Source organism: Talpa occidentalis, unplaced genomic scaffold (assembly GCF_014898055.3).
Source record: "Talpa occidentalis isolate TD23 unplaced genomic scaffold, MPIMG_talOcc4v2.1 talOcc4.7, whole genome shotgun sequence".
Lineage (NCBI taxonomy): Eukaryota > Metazoa > Chordata > Mammalia > Eulipotyphla > Talpidae > Talpa > Talpa occidentalis.
The window spans coordinates 114774437-114789090 of record NW_023605083.1 but is presented as its reverse complement, the minus strand read 5'-3'; the positions used below and the strand labels follow the sequence as shown (position 1 = coordinate 114789090).

General features: G+C 35.9%; 1 protein-coding gene across 4 annotated transcripts in view; it reads right to left on the bottom strand.

Moving 5' to 3' along the window:
* The window catches only part of SPAG9 (sperm associated antigen 9), a 59049-nt gene that overhangs the window by 26237 nt on the left and 18158 nt on the right, over positions 1-14654 (bottom strand). For all 4 annotated transcript variants that reach the window (XM_037494637.2, XM_054689484.1, XM_054689483.1 and 1 more), the window contains 7 exons: positions 12311-12518; positions 11667-11766; positions 10397-10518; positions 4872-4929; positions 3485-3637; positions 2985-3036; positions 298-428 (listed from right to left, as the gene is read on the bottom strand). In XM_037494637.2, coding sequence (XP_037350534.1) covers positions 298-428; positions 2985-3036; positions 3485-3637; positions 4872-4929; positions 10397-10518; positions 11667-11766; positions 12311-12518 — 824 coding nt within the window. The remainder of the gene's footprint in view (positions 1-297; positions 429-2984; positions 3037-3484; positions 3638-4871; positions 4930-10396; positions 10519-11666; positions 11767-12310; positions 12519-14654) is intronic.

The window sequence follows — 14654 nt, the reverse complement described above, 5'->3', positions numbered from 1 at the left end:
AGATGGCTTTTCATCATTTCCTGGCATTATTGCAAAGGACTGTCAATGTCTATATTCTTTTGAAAAATAAGCATCATTCCTAAGTAATAACAACTCATTTTAGAGGCGGTGGGGCCATTCTCCAAGAGCAGCTACTGGCCTTGATCACACTCCTACTAATTCTGAGTGTTTCTTTAAAAAGTCTTTCTTAGTAAACAGAACTAAGGTCTTGGATCCCTAAAGTAGGATGATTTTAGTTTTGAATCAAGGAATTATAGGAAACAATAGAAAAACACCAGAGGTACTTCTCATACTAACCGAATCATCTCTGTCCATCGAACAGCTTCCTGAAGCTCCATCAATCTCTCTTTATATTGGTTTCTCTCCATTAGAACTCGGGCCATTTCTACTCTAGTAAACCGCTTCCTCTGGGCTGTAGGAATATCACTCTATAATGAAATAAATACTAAATAGATCATTCTGAGAGCCTATTATCTCAGACGTAAGCAAAATCTTTAAACTTTTAGACAATTCCTTAATTTCTAATGTAATCGATCACTGAAAGAAAAATGGCTGTTTAAAATAAATCAATGAGGGCCTCCCCGGTGACGCAGCGGTTGAGCGCTGGGTTGCGAAGCTGCCCGCAGCCTCTGTGGCGCCGGTTCAATCCCCGGCTGCTCCCCAGCCACCAGAGGAGGGTCCCACATGGCACGCAGACCTCTCCTGCCGCCCGCTGCTCCCCTCAGCAGTGTACTTCGGTCCTTCTGCCTGCTCTGCTCCCCGCTCTGGCTCTGGTGAATTCTCTCACCCTCCCGCACTTCTGACTCTACCCAGTGCATGTATAAACAAGCGAACAAACAAACAAACAAATAAATAAAACATGCCTCTATTTAAAAAAAAAATAAAATAAAATAAAATAAATCAATGAGGTTTAAATAATTATGACTAAAAAAGCAGACAACTTAATTTTTTAATATAAATACAGGTATTTGAGGAAATACAGGTAGAGATTGCAAACTAAAAAAAGTTAACTTATCTAAATTGATTTAATATGTTCAACTGAAAATATTGCTCTGACGATTTAAATTCATATTTTATAACAAATGCTAGTCATTAGGGCCTCTCTGGTGGTGCAGGGGTTAAAGACACACCACTAGGGAGCTGACCCACAGGGCACAGTAGACCTCTCCTGTTGCCTACTACTCTCCTCAGCAGTGTATTTCAGGAGATCTGCCTGTTCTGTTTCCCATTATGTCTGGTGAATCCTCTCACACCCCGCACCTGTGGCTTACTTCCCAGTTCTTGTACATATAAATACATAAATCTTTTTTTAAAAATTAAAAAAAAAATGTTATTCATTCAGAAATTAGTTACAAGTTGGTTCCAAAAGAGGTTCCTTTATCTCAAACTACCAATTCATATGTATACCAAGCATAAATTTACTGACTAGTCACCAAGGTACCCAACTCTAAGAGTCAGTAAAACAAACAGAAATACAAGATGGGGACAACTGTATTAACCATAATTCTTCTTGGAAAAAATAAGGGATGTGAGTATGCTAAGACTCCAATGGGGCATGCTTAAGTCAACTTCCTTCTATTGCTGATTTCTAAGTGCTCTTTTGGGGAGGGAAGTTGGTTTAACTACAGGGTTTTTGTTTGGTTGAGTGGAATATACATGTTTTGGATCAAAGCTGTAAGAAAGGTTTGGACAGTAAGAAAGTTTGAGACCTCCTTCAATCTCCTTCTGTCACAGAAATTGGTCTCTCCTTTAAACACAAGTCAAACAGGTCCTCCCCAGTGGCATAGTGGTTGAGCGCTGGGATGCAAAGCTGCCCACAGCATCTGCAGCGCCGGTTCGATCCCCGGCTGCTCCCCAGCCACCAGAGGAGGGTCCCACATGGCGCGCAGACCTCTCCTGCCTCCTGCTGCTCCCCTCAGCAGTGTACTTCAGTCCTTCTGCCTGCTCTGCTCTCCACTCTGGCTCTGGTGAATTCTCTCACCCTCCCGTGCTTCTGATTGTACACAGTGCTTATATAAATAAATAAATAAATAAAATAAATGAACAAACAAATAAATAAATAAATACAAGTCAAACAAATGATTAAAGGACTCTGAGTTTGAAACACAACAATTGTGCTACTAGGCATACACCCTGGAAAAAAAATACAGCACACTTGTACTATAACATTCATAACAACAGCATGTTTTTTGTGATAATAAAAAGCTGAAAATAACTTAGATATTCATTAACAGGAAAACAGATACATAAATTCCAGTATATGCACGTAATAGGATATTATAAAGCAATGAACATGAGTGAACTATAGCACTAAATTACGACACAGATGAATCTTAAAAACATAACACAGAGTATAAGAAGCAAATCTCCAAGACTAAATAGAAAATAAATATAAAAATAACAAAAATTAAATCATTTTTTAGTATGATTTACATGTGTAGTGTGAAAATAATATTTTGTTAAAGGTAAGACAATGATAAATACAGAACAGTAGTAGTTTCCTCCAGAAAGGAGGCGCACAGGCAGCTTCAATGTTTGATAATGTCTAGATCTTAGGTTAAGCGGTAGTTTCACAATGCTAATTTATTATACTTTATAACTTATATGTCACATATATTTTTGGGCCTATCTAGACTTCATCTTTTTATGTTTGAGACTACTAAACAACTTTTACTATAAAGCTTTCATATTTCTAAGTCAAAATTTGAAACAAAACAAACAACAAAAAATCCACAATGTCCCACTTGGTCTTTGAGATCAAACATGCAAACACAGTGGGAGCAGAGCCATATGTAGCTAGAAAGCTTAGTGTGTGGAGGCCATGTGGGAGGTGGTAACTCTATCCTATTCATGACTGTAAATTAGCCTTCTGACTCAAAAAAAATTTTATAATGCTATATCCAAAGTTTAATTAACAAGATTTTCTCAAATTTTATGTTTACAAAGACATGGTAAGGAAAAAAAGTTCAAAACTGCAAACTTACATCATCATCATCTTTTGCTTTTTGCCGTGCATCTTCAGCTTCCGCACGAGCTCTAGTGGGGAGAAAAGCAAAACATGTTATTGAAGTGAGTTTTCTTTTCCAAGAGTGACAAAGTATGCCCACAATTTTATCACCCTAAGTGACTATTTTTTTACTTTCAAATAGAGTATCTGCCTTCATCTAGGGGAAATGTTATAACAGTGTTCTAAGAATTTTTAAAAAAAGGTGTTAAAGAAAATTGGGTGAAGAAAAATGTTTCTAATTTTCTTTTTAGCAAGATTTGAACAGTTCTAACAGTTTTCACATTATGACATCAAAAACTGATAATGCAGTAGATGCAGGGGCCTGCTCAGAGCACAATCAAAAGGGCCCCTCCCCAACTCAGGCAGGTTATGGCCCTTCCAGGCTCGAGGGTTGAAGGCCCTCTGAGTTACACTTGCTACTCTCTGTGACACACCAGCAAAGATAGTTTGACTTAGAACAACATAATGAAAACTTACTTCCTCAGCTCTTCCTCCAATTCCTTGTTCTTTTCCTCAAGCTTTAGTTTGGCTTGTTTAACAGCCTCCAATTCCCCTTGTAGCACGTCTTTCTCACAGGTGAGCTCATCCACTTTCGCTATCAAATCATTCTTCACTACATTCAAAGCATTTCTAAAAAAAAAACACATTTCAAGTGCATCTTTACAAAAAATATTCTTTCCATCTTTCAGCATATTTATTCACTTATATACTAAAGTGACTACATAATCATAAAGTTGCCGTAATTGAGGCATAAGTGAATGCCTCAAAGATGTCCCCAAAGATAAAAAGGGGGAAAAACTCTTCACACTATGAAGAATAAACAGATAAAGCAAGACAGACCACCACAAATAAATAGTCAGAATTAAGATTATACCTTTTAAAAACAGCACCCATAAAGGTATTATTGTTAAAAAGTTCTGAAAAGATATTATCTAATCATAAAACAGAATTATTCCTTAAAATTATCTTTTTTTTTTAAAGACTTATTTATGCATACAAGAACTGGGGCACAGGCCAGAGACTCACCAGAGCCAGAGTGGGGAACAGAATAGGCAGATTGACTGAAATACACTGCTGAGGGGAGCAGCAGGTGAGTCAGGAGCGGTCTGCTGCTCCCCGGCTGGGGATTGAACTCGTGCTGCAGTGGTTGTGGATAGCTTCATAGGCTGCGTCTTAACCCATTGCACCACCAGGGAGGCCTGACTTTTAGTAATTGAGAAATAACTCCAAACTAGAAAGAAACTGAAATAAAAATCTACCAGCTAGCTCCTTTTGGGTATAGTGGGTACAGGACCTCGCTACAGCTGCATTCTATTTTGTGTATATACAGATGCTCCAAAGGTGCTGTGACACAGCAAATTGACAAAGGAATCCAATCTGCTTATTTACATAACCCAGGGCCTGTCTCACTGAACAAGATTCCAATGTTCATAAGGGCTTAAGATCCTACAAATTGCACCAGAGAACCTGCAATTAGTAGGAAACCTCTGAAGAGGAAAGCTGGGATTAGATCAAAATACTTAGCAGAAATAAAAATCCTAGGAAAAGAAATAATAAATTCCAGGGGAGGGAGCAAAAAAGGCAAAGAACACAAAGAGAAGATTAAAGAGAAAGCATGGATATTACAGTGCAAAGGAGATGAAAATCTGTTTCTGGGGAAAAAACAATAAACATGTTCATCAGTGAAATTAGGTCCCATTACCTGTCTGTGTATGTGTTCACACACACCAACATGCAGAGAAGGGAAATGAAATGGGATAGCAAGATTGCATTAATGCTGTGTTATGATGAAGAAGTGTAGCTGAAGTAAAGAGAAGAAAATACAGCATCTTTTGCTCTCTGTTAACATCTTGTATATACTTACTTGGTTTCCAACAGTTGTGTATTTTCTAATATAAGATTTTCAACTTCACGACCCATTCCTATCAAAAGAAAAAGGATAAAAACTTTGAAAATAATCAAATTATGTAAACTTATAAGCTATAGTCATAAATTTTATTTTATAAATTTTATCCTCCTTTAGCAATCTTATTTTGTCTATAATTTCATTTGATCTATTAAATTATATAGATTATAAAATTATAATTATCCATCACAAAACAGAACAAAATATTTTTGTCAGGCAACCCTTTATAATCTAGAATTTCTCATAGATAACATTTCAAAAGGACCAAGACTTTACTGTTAAATATTCTAAAATGTAGTATTAAAGGGGAAAAAGGAAAGCATTAATATGGGCCAGAAATTGTTTCCAAACCACAGCTGGTAGTATAGTCTTTTGCCTAAAAATTAGGTCTTACTAACAGAGAACAGCAGAAACAAGGCCTAAAAAAGAAATAACCCCAGTGCAGATGAAACCTTACCAAAGAAATTATGGTCTTAAAGCCCATGCATTCCATGTAAAGCAAAAACAAAGAACAAGAAATGTTTATGTAAGAAACAGCATGAAAATAGATTATTAATCTATAAAGTTTTATGCATGATATGAAAAACATCTGAAATCACAATGTCATGGTTTAATGCATAATGATGTACAAAAGACAGAAATTAAAACGAGTTCCATCATTCACAAGGATGTTCTCTGATATGTTATACCTAAATGTTTTATCAATTTTTTTCTTAACAATAAAACTGAATATAATTATAGATTGAAAACCCAAAATCTATAATATAAAGTTTCCTTCAAAGTGCCACCTTTGGAATGATAATGTTCAGTGGTCACTATACAGCTCACATTTAATTTAATGAGTACTGTCAGGTAGACAGAGCTAATGTAAGAGCCAATGTTGTGATCTTTAGGAAGAAGAAAGATATTTAATTTTCTACTCATAAGAAAGTGAAAAAAGTGAACCACTATACTAGAGGATATATCTCAAGAAATTAAAAAAACTAAAAAGGCAAAACAAACAAAACCCCACTGCTTACTCATCCCAAGAAATGATCTAGTGTTGGAAAAATCACACATAATGGAAGAAGTAACTCATCGCTACGCTACAGAAGGAACTATTTCTAAGGAAAATTACACATGACAAAGGAGTTAGCATGTTCCTTTTTAAAAAAAAAAATACTATTTTAAAATTACTTAAAAAACCAACCTATGAATGCTAAAAACTCAATCCTCACATCTTTCATACTTTATTCATATAATAATTATATCAAATATTCTCAAAGATCAGGGTACTTATACCTTTCAGAAACACTAGCTTATTTAATTATCTATCTATATAGTCTCTAAAACCTGAGAATAAAGAATTTTTTAAAGAAAATTTAAAATTTCCAAATTCTACTTCCAAAATGAATTTTGGCAAGACATGTGCCAATATTTGCTTTAAACACTAATGTTGACTTTTCAATAAAGCTATAGAATCAAAAGAAATAGGATTTAGACTGGTTGAAAAAAGTTAAGGTAAACTTTATGTTTGCCATAAACTCTCAAGCATATAGGGAAAGTATAAAAGCAGAAAGTATACGCAGGGCAAAAAAAAAAATAGTTGAGCAGGAAAAAAATGAGAAAGCATTAAATGAAAATAGCAGCCAAGAACACCTAGCTCAAAAAGCAGCAATATTAAAGTATTTAAAAGCATACACACCAGAATATTCCCCTGGGTAAGCAGCCCAAGAGAAAAATGAATGAGAATCTCAATTACATTGATTTTCAGAAAGTGAGATCTACACTCATTTACTTCAAAATGAGAGGAAACAAAATGTCAAAAAGATGTAGAGAAACCATTAACTATGCATAAAGTGTAAACATTATAATAAGAAAATACTTGGAAATATGTAGTTTTTAAAGTTTACATATTTTCAAAGAGTTCTCTTAAAATCTAATATAAAGTAATACATGAGCAATAGAATTACCTAAAATTTTCACTATGAAATATATCAATAAAAATAACTCATCGCTATAAGAAAAATATAACATGAAATGCTCCCATTTTTTTCAAGACTGAATATAAATTTAGATCTAACTTACTTGGAATTTTACCTATTAAAACAACAACAAAAAAGGCTTGGTTATTTTTAATATTATAGATGTTTCATTTGGATTTTACCATCAATTTTCAAGCTTGGTCCATAGATGGGCTTCCAAACGATGTGTCAATTCCTTAAGTGTCAATCACTTAAGAAAGTATGCACAATTTTAGCTAGTTCAGTATGTGCATTTCTCCAATAGTATACTGCTTTCTTACAAAATCTCCTGTAAAGGAGTTTTAACTCCAAAAGGTAAAGAATATAGATGCAGAGGTGAAATGAAATTGTTAGAAGTATTTAGCAATTCATTCATTTAGTTGCTGAGCTATATGCTAAAGATACAATAATGAGCCAAAAACATAGTTGTCTTGGGCGTATTGAGTTTATAGTCTATCCAGGAAGATAGGTACATTAAAAAAGTAAAGGAAGAAGAGTGGCATAACAAATAAAATGCAATGCCACGGGAATGCATTTCAGGGACAACTAAGCTTTAATTAGGGGATCAAGGCAGAGTTCCCAGAGGATATGTTGCCTCTATTAAACAAAGGCAAGAAGAATTATATTGCTGTTTGTTTTTTGTTTTTTTTTAAGGAGAGCAAAAAGCCTTGGTGATTGGTTATAAGAGAAGTGGTGGAGATCTAGGATGGAGAATTGAGGTGACGGTGAAGTAATTCTTTCATTGAGATGGTAAGTGTTGGTGTAAGAACAGCCTAAATGGGACAGAACAATAAAGATGGTGAGCTAAGCTTTAGGTAAATCAAATGTAAAGCCATACAAAACATCTTAGAGGTTTCTAATGGGCTGTCTGAAATAGTCTGGAACTAAAGAAAAAGATCTTGGGTGGAGATAAAAAAGGAAAAACTTTGGAGCAATGAAAGTTTTTAGCCATGAAAACCCAGAAAAAAACAACAGCAATAAGATTTCCCAAACAAAGAAGCAGAGCTGGAACAGGATCACTGATATCTGAAAGATGGGCAGAAGAGGATTCTGCAAAGACTAAAAAGGAATAGCCAGAGGCAGAAAACGATGCAGGAAAAGTCTGTTATCACAGAAACCTAGGGAATAGTTTTAAAGATAAACACTATCTGAGAAGACATATAAAATAACTAAGAATAGACAGCTGAAAACAGAAAACAAGAAGGTTGTTTCGGGTCAGGAGAGTATGAGGGAGAATGTGACACTACAATGGGATGAGGTGCAAATGAAACTGGAGAAATGCTGCCCACACCTTCAAGAAGTCTGTTTGATCACTGATGTATCTAGGATAGTGCCAGGCACATAACAAATACCGCATTGATAAATACTGATACATAACAGTTTATTAGCTGGACAAGGGGTGATAGGGTAACACGGCACTAAAGATATAGAGCCAGAGGAGGACAGTATTTTTACGTTTTTTAAATAAATTATTTTATTTTATATAATTCTTACATCATTTTTCATTTTTGCATAATGTATGCAATTTCATTTTGGTTATATTCCCCCATACAATCCCCACCTCCTTTTTCTGACCCTAATCCCTCTTCTCCTCTCCCTGCCCCCCTACTGTAGTGTGTCTCTGGTCTATAGTTGCTTGTTGAGTATTTTTACTTTTAAATGGAAAAGACCTGAACGTGTTTAAATAATAATCAGAAGCAGCAAGGATAGTGATATTTAAAATATCTAAGATAATCAAAAGAAAATCCCAAAGTATGATTTCCAATTTCTATAATATGACCATGGGGATAAGTGACTAAAGTGAAGGGAGAAAAGAATCAATGAAAATAGTAAAAGTCAAGGGATGAGACACCAATCATGATAAAATCAGAAGTACTGAGTACATGCATAATGACTGCAAAAATGTATATCCTCAAAGAGGAGAGTTTTGTAATTGTAATTAGAAAAATGAATGAGTTACAGAAATGGACTATGTACTATTTATCAATCCAAGGTCAATTAAAGAACTTGGGGAACTAATTTTTTGAGCTTAACAATATTGCATTTAGTGAATGTCAGTTGCCACACTGAATTGTATGGAAGAGAAGCTGAGGAGCAAATATTTGCTATGTAAATCACATTTATTATTTTCACCAAAAAGTATTCATATAGGCATAAGTCATGATGCAAAGGGTAATATATCTTCTAATTTGGAACATTCTAGAGATAAATATACTGAAAAATTGCAAAGGGAAAGACAGTAGTTTAAAGTCCGTTTTTTATTTTCAACATGGAATGGAAACCAGAATATTTTCATTTTGTTTTTAATCTATTTGTTATGCTTAATTTTGTCTTAGAGAATGGAAGCTTTTGGAAAATAATGATTTAAGATACCATAGTTATTTCTAAGTATTACATACCTTCTAAACTCTTTACAAACTTCTAAACTCTTTGCAAACTCTTAACTCTACTGCTATGGTGCAAAATCACGGGCAATAAGTAAAAAAACAGTGGGTGTGGCTTTGTTCCACACATACTTTATTTACATACACTGGAAGTGAGCTGAATTTGGCCTATGGCAGTTAGCCTGGACTGAAGTCCAGTTCCTTCATTTTATACACAAAGAAATAGGGCCCAGGAAAGTTAAGCTATTTGGCAAAAGTCCCCAGAGCCAAGTGTAGTATTCTTTTCAAACCAGGTATTCCTCCACAATTGAAACTTTTTTTTTCCAAATTCTTTTCTTTCTTTCGTTCTTTATTTTTTTATACAAGCACTGGGTACAGTCAGAAGCACGGGAAGTGAGAGAATTCACCAGAGTCAGAGCGGAGAGGAGAGCAGGCAGACTGACGAAATACACTGCTGAGGGGAGCAGTGGGTGGCAGGAGAGGTCTGAGCACCATGTGGGACCCTCACCTGGTGGCTGGGGATGGAACCGGCACTGCAGAGGCTGCAGGCAACTTTGCAACCCAGCGCTCAACTGCTGCGCCACCGCGGAGGCCCCACAATTGAAACTTTTAAGTGATCACATTCCCAATAAAGATAAAACAGAATACTCTGTGAAATCCCAGAAAAGTCAATACTTCCTTACTTAAGGTCAACAGAATTTAGAGAAATGCATTTAAGCCATGAACTAACTATTCATCATTCTGTGTGTACACATACACCCCCCCCATATATATCACACTGTTCCTTATATGCCACACTATTCTTGCAATATAGCAGGGGTAATAAATTGTGTTATATGAATTTAAAATACAAATTTAAATGCAATTCACTTTAGGTCTATACATATGCAAATATATCTTCATTTAAATTTTTCATGATCTCAAGAATAAGTTCCTATTAATTACCTAGAAGTACAATAACTTTGTACCACTAGGCAGTCAGAGACATTTTAAAGAACTGTTCAGTTAAATCATGCTTTATAATCTACCTATTTTTAGAAGGCATAATCTACCTATTTTTAAGATGGTATGACACTTCTCAGGTAAGCTAGCATACCTAGTAAATCTGCTCCTTCATCCACATCTCCAATTAGGCCTGAGCCAGCTGAAGACAGTTCCTCAAAAAGAGATTCTGTGTTACGATCAAAAGCTTTGTTCTCTATGCCTTTGGTGGGGGTGCTATGCAACAAAAACAATAAAATCAAATCAGCGGATATCACAAAGATTTTTTTGACAATGTAAAATGAATACAAGAGACTATTAAGTATATTTTTTAACCTGAAATTTACACTTAATATAAAATTTAATTTTTTGAAAATATTTCTAGTTTTCCTAAGAAATTGTCAATAAACTTCACAAAAATAACGAATGAAGAAAATGTAGAATGTCTTTGCAGTAGATTCCAGCAAACAAACAATAAATGGCAGTTAACATAGGCCACTATGCTGCTTCCTATCAGCCACTAGTCTAAATGCTTTATATAGATTACTGTATTCAATCTTCACAAAGATTCAATACAAAGAAGGGGCTGCTATTACCCCAATTTTACAGATAAGGAAACTAAAGAGGTTAAGAAGTTTGCCTGGATCATCCACAAACAAGTAAAAGAGGCCGGATTCAAATGTAGCCATCAGCATCAGAGTCCATGATCTTAACTACAATGTTTTATATAGATATTTTATTTTTCTCAAGCACAGGTTGACAGTATGTAATAATATTCAAAATTAAAATGCCATTGGCCCAATGATTCAGTGTCCAAAAAATGTCCTACAAAAACACCGTCACAAGCATTTTTATAGTGGCAAAACTTGAATTAAAGACAGTAGCTCCTGTCTGACATACTTGAGCACCAATACATTTCAGATGACCTTGACTAAGATGACACAAAACTGTTTTCTTTCACCCCTAAACTTCCTTTCCTTGTAAAATGAGACTAATTTCTTCCAATGAGATCATTACAGCTCTGAGGGAGTACATTCTCTTCTTCCTGATCTAGGAAAAGAATAAAGTTTATTCCAATTGTTACTTCCCCAACTCCCTCTATGCTTCTTCAGGTTCTAGAAAGGATGGAATACCCCGTTAGCTGTCTTCTTCCCCCCCATCCTTTTATATGCTCCTAATCCCTAATGTTGCAAAGCTATTATTTCACAGAATGCTTAAACCATGTACAATGTTCAGTTTCAAAAACAGAAATTGGAATATAACACCAACATTTTTTCTGCAAAATATTGAATGCATGTGTCTGATAAAAGACGTGAGAACAACAGTATGATTCTGGGAGAGAGGAAAAGGAAGGACAAGATATCTTAGTTTGTCACTTACAGTACCTTGAGCCTTTATATCCACTGAGATCTTTGTCCATATCCAACTCAGGAGTGGATTCAATGATTGCTTGAACTTCTGACTTCTCTTCATTTTCAGCAGAGCCTTAGAAAAGGACAAGATGACATCAATAATGCATGTATCACACACTGCTCTTAACATGCAAGTCTGCTGCTACTATGATTATATATCATTTGATAATAAAAACTTTTTAAAAGCAGATTCTAGGAAACAGGGTCAGACAATATATCATAATTACAATTAACAGTCAATATCAGAAACTAATAAACAACCAAAGAGAGTTTTTGTTTGTGATTCTTGGGACACAGGCAAGTATATCCCAGGCCATTACTCCCTGTTTTCATTCCTACCTAAAGTGTAGAATATAGACACTAAAGACAAAGGCTAATGAGCTAAGGCAGAGACAGACTGTTCTTCCACCTTTCAAATTCTCCAACTCTGCAGACCACAATATTCTTCTCTCCAAAACCTGAATCACCTCTTTTAAGTTTTTTACAATTGAGTATAAAGAATATTTACCTATCTTATCACTTTAGAGCAGCAACATCCTAAGGCCTATTTTCTCATTTTCACATCATCTGAATTTACTGAATATCTTGCCAGTGAGTAAAGAACAAAGGTCACTCACCTGTTGACACATTTCTAGTTTCTTGGGCTACCTGTACTTCAATATGCTTGCTTATCTCTGACTTATTTGGTGTATCTGCAACCTTCACAAATCCTTCATTATCTTCCTTTAAGGGAGTATCAGCAGAAATTGCTGCCACATCCGAAGTAGCTAATGATGCTGGAGTGGTAGCTTTTGATCCTCCTTGGCTAACATCAGAAAGCTCATCCTGCAAATAAAAATTAGAGAAATTTTTAAATGAGTATTTTATTTTAAGCCATAAAAATGGTTTAAGAAACAAACTTTCCAAGAGAAAATTCTGTTAAACAGTAATAGTCACTGTTTACCAAATAAAAGCAATAAATCATCTCTGCAGACTATTTTCAAACAATTAGGACATATTTAAATAAAACACATGATCCAGACATCCAGGAGAGTATTCTAAACAAAAAATTTTGGAAACACAGTAGACTGGAGTATTAGCAATAAAATTATACATAGCATCAATATCAAAGTTTTAACAACAGTTGTAATATTGTACAATCATTTGATAATATCTATTTCAAAAACTTAGCACTTGTATTGTTATTCTGAAATATAACACAATACAGTGGAGTAACAAGATTTTTAACCTCAGGACAGTTTTGCAAAGTATTCTTAAAACATCCTATATCAAGATCATCTGAGGCACCTGGTAAGAAACCAGATTCTAAACCCATCTGTTCCCCTCAGCAGTATATATCAGCAGATCCGCCTGTTCTGTACCCCACTCGGTCTCTGGTGAATCCTCTCACCTCCCGCCCCACACCCAGCTCTTGTATGCATATGCAAATCTTTAAAAAATAATAATAATAAAATTATTTTAAAAATCAATATAAAGTAAACAGTCCAGGTTCCTAATGAAAAGAGTTGATGAACAGCACTTAAACCCATTGTGGGGGCCTCCCTGGTGGTGCAAGGGGTTAAGACACAACCTATGAAGCAAACCGCAGCCTCTGCGGCACGAGTTCGATCCCCGGCTGGCCAGGGAGCAACCCACATGGCGCAGCAGACCTCTCCTGCCTCGCCCGCTGCTCCCCTCAGCAGTGTATTTCAGTCAATCTGCCTGTTCTGCTCCCCGCTTTGTCTCTGGTGAATCCTCTCACCATCCACACCTCTGGCCTGTGCCCCTGTTCTTGTATGCATAAATAAATAAATCTTAAAAAAAAAAAGAAAACCCTTAATTAAAAATAAATAAATAAATAAATAAACCCATTGTGACTGTGGATTCAGAAAGTCCTAGGTTCATCTACACTGAGAAAATGATATGCCTTTGTAGCTATTTGAGAAATAAATAATTTGAGGTCAACATTATACTTATTATTTACTGCTTAAATAAAAGTAAAGAAATTACTTCCTCTTTTACCTTATCACCCCACCCCACTCCAAAGTTTGGTTATTTTTACCTTAAAAAAAATTACTTGATAATAGAGTACACAGTGTAAACAATCTGGCAAAGCCAGCCTTTCCAAATTCATTTGTGGATCTGGAAACCCACATGGCGCAGCAGATGTCTCCTGCCTCGCCTGCTGCTCCTCTCAGCAGAGTATTTCAGTAGATCTGCCTGTTCTGCTCCCCACTCTGTCTCTGGTGAATTCTCTTACCCTCCCACGCCTCTGACCTGTACCCCAGTTCTTGTATAAATAAATAAATCTTTAAAAAAAGGCAAAAAAAAAAAAAAAGCAGGGACTGATTTGGAATTCCAGTACTTTAGCTATAAAAGAAGGGCACTACTGTGCATGCTTATTTATTTATTTTTTTAAATTTATTTATTTATTCATACAAGCACTGGGTACAGTCAGAAGCGCGGGAGGGTGAGAGAATTCACCAGAGCCAGAGCAGGGAGCAGAGCAGGCAGAAGGACCGAAGCACACTGCTGAGGGGAGCAGCAGGAGGCAGGAGAGGTCTGCGCGCCATGTGGGACCCTCCTCTGGTGGCCTGGGAGCAGCCGGGGAGCAGCCGGGGAGCAGCCCGGGAGTGAACCGGCGCTAAAGAGGCTGCGGGCAGCTTCGCAACCCAGTGCTCAACCGCTGTGCCACCAAGGAGGCCCACTACTGTGCATGTTTAAATTGTGCTAAGTTGGGGCCAAAATAAGGGGGGTGCAATTGTATGGGGAATATAAAAATAAAAAAAAGTTGTGCTAAGTGGGCAACAATTATGAAAAGATGTTCAGCATCACCAATTATCAAAGAAATGACAATGAGCTATCACCTCACACCCATTAGAATGGCTACTAAATAAAAAGAAAACAAGTGTTAATGAGAATGTTGAATTGGAATTGTTGTACAATGCTGATAGGACTGTAATTGGAAACTGCTATGGAAAA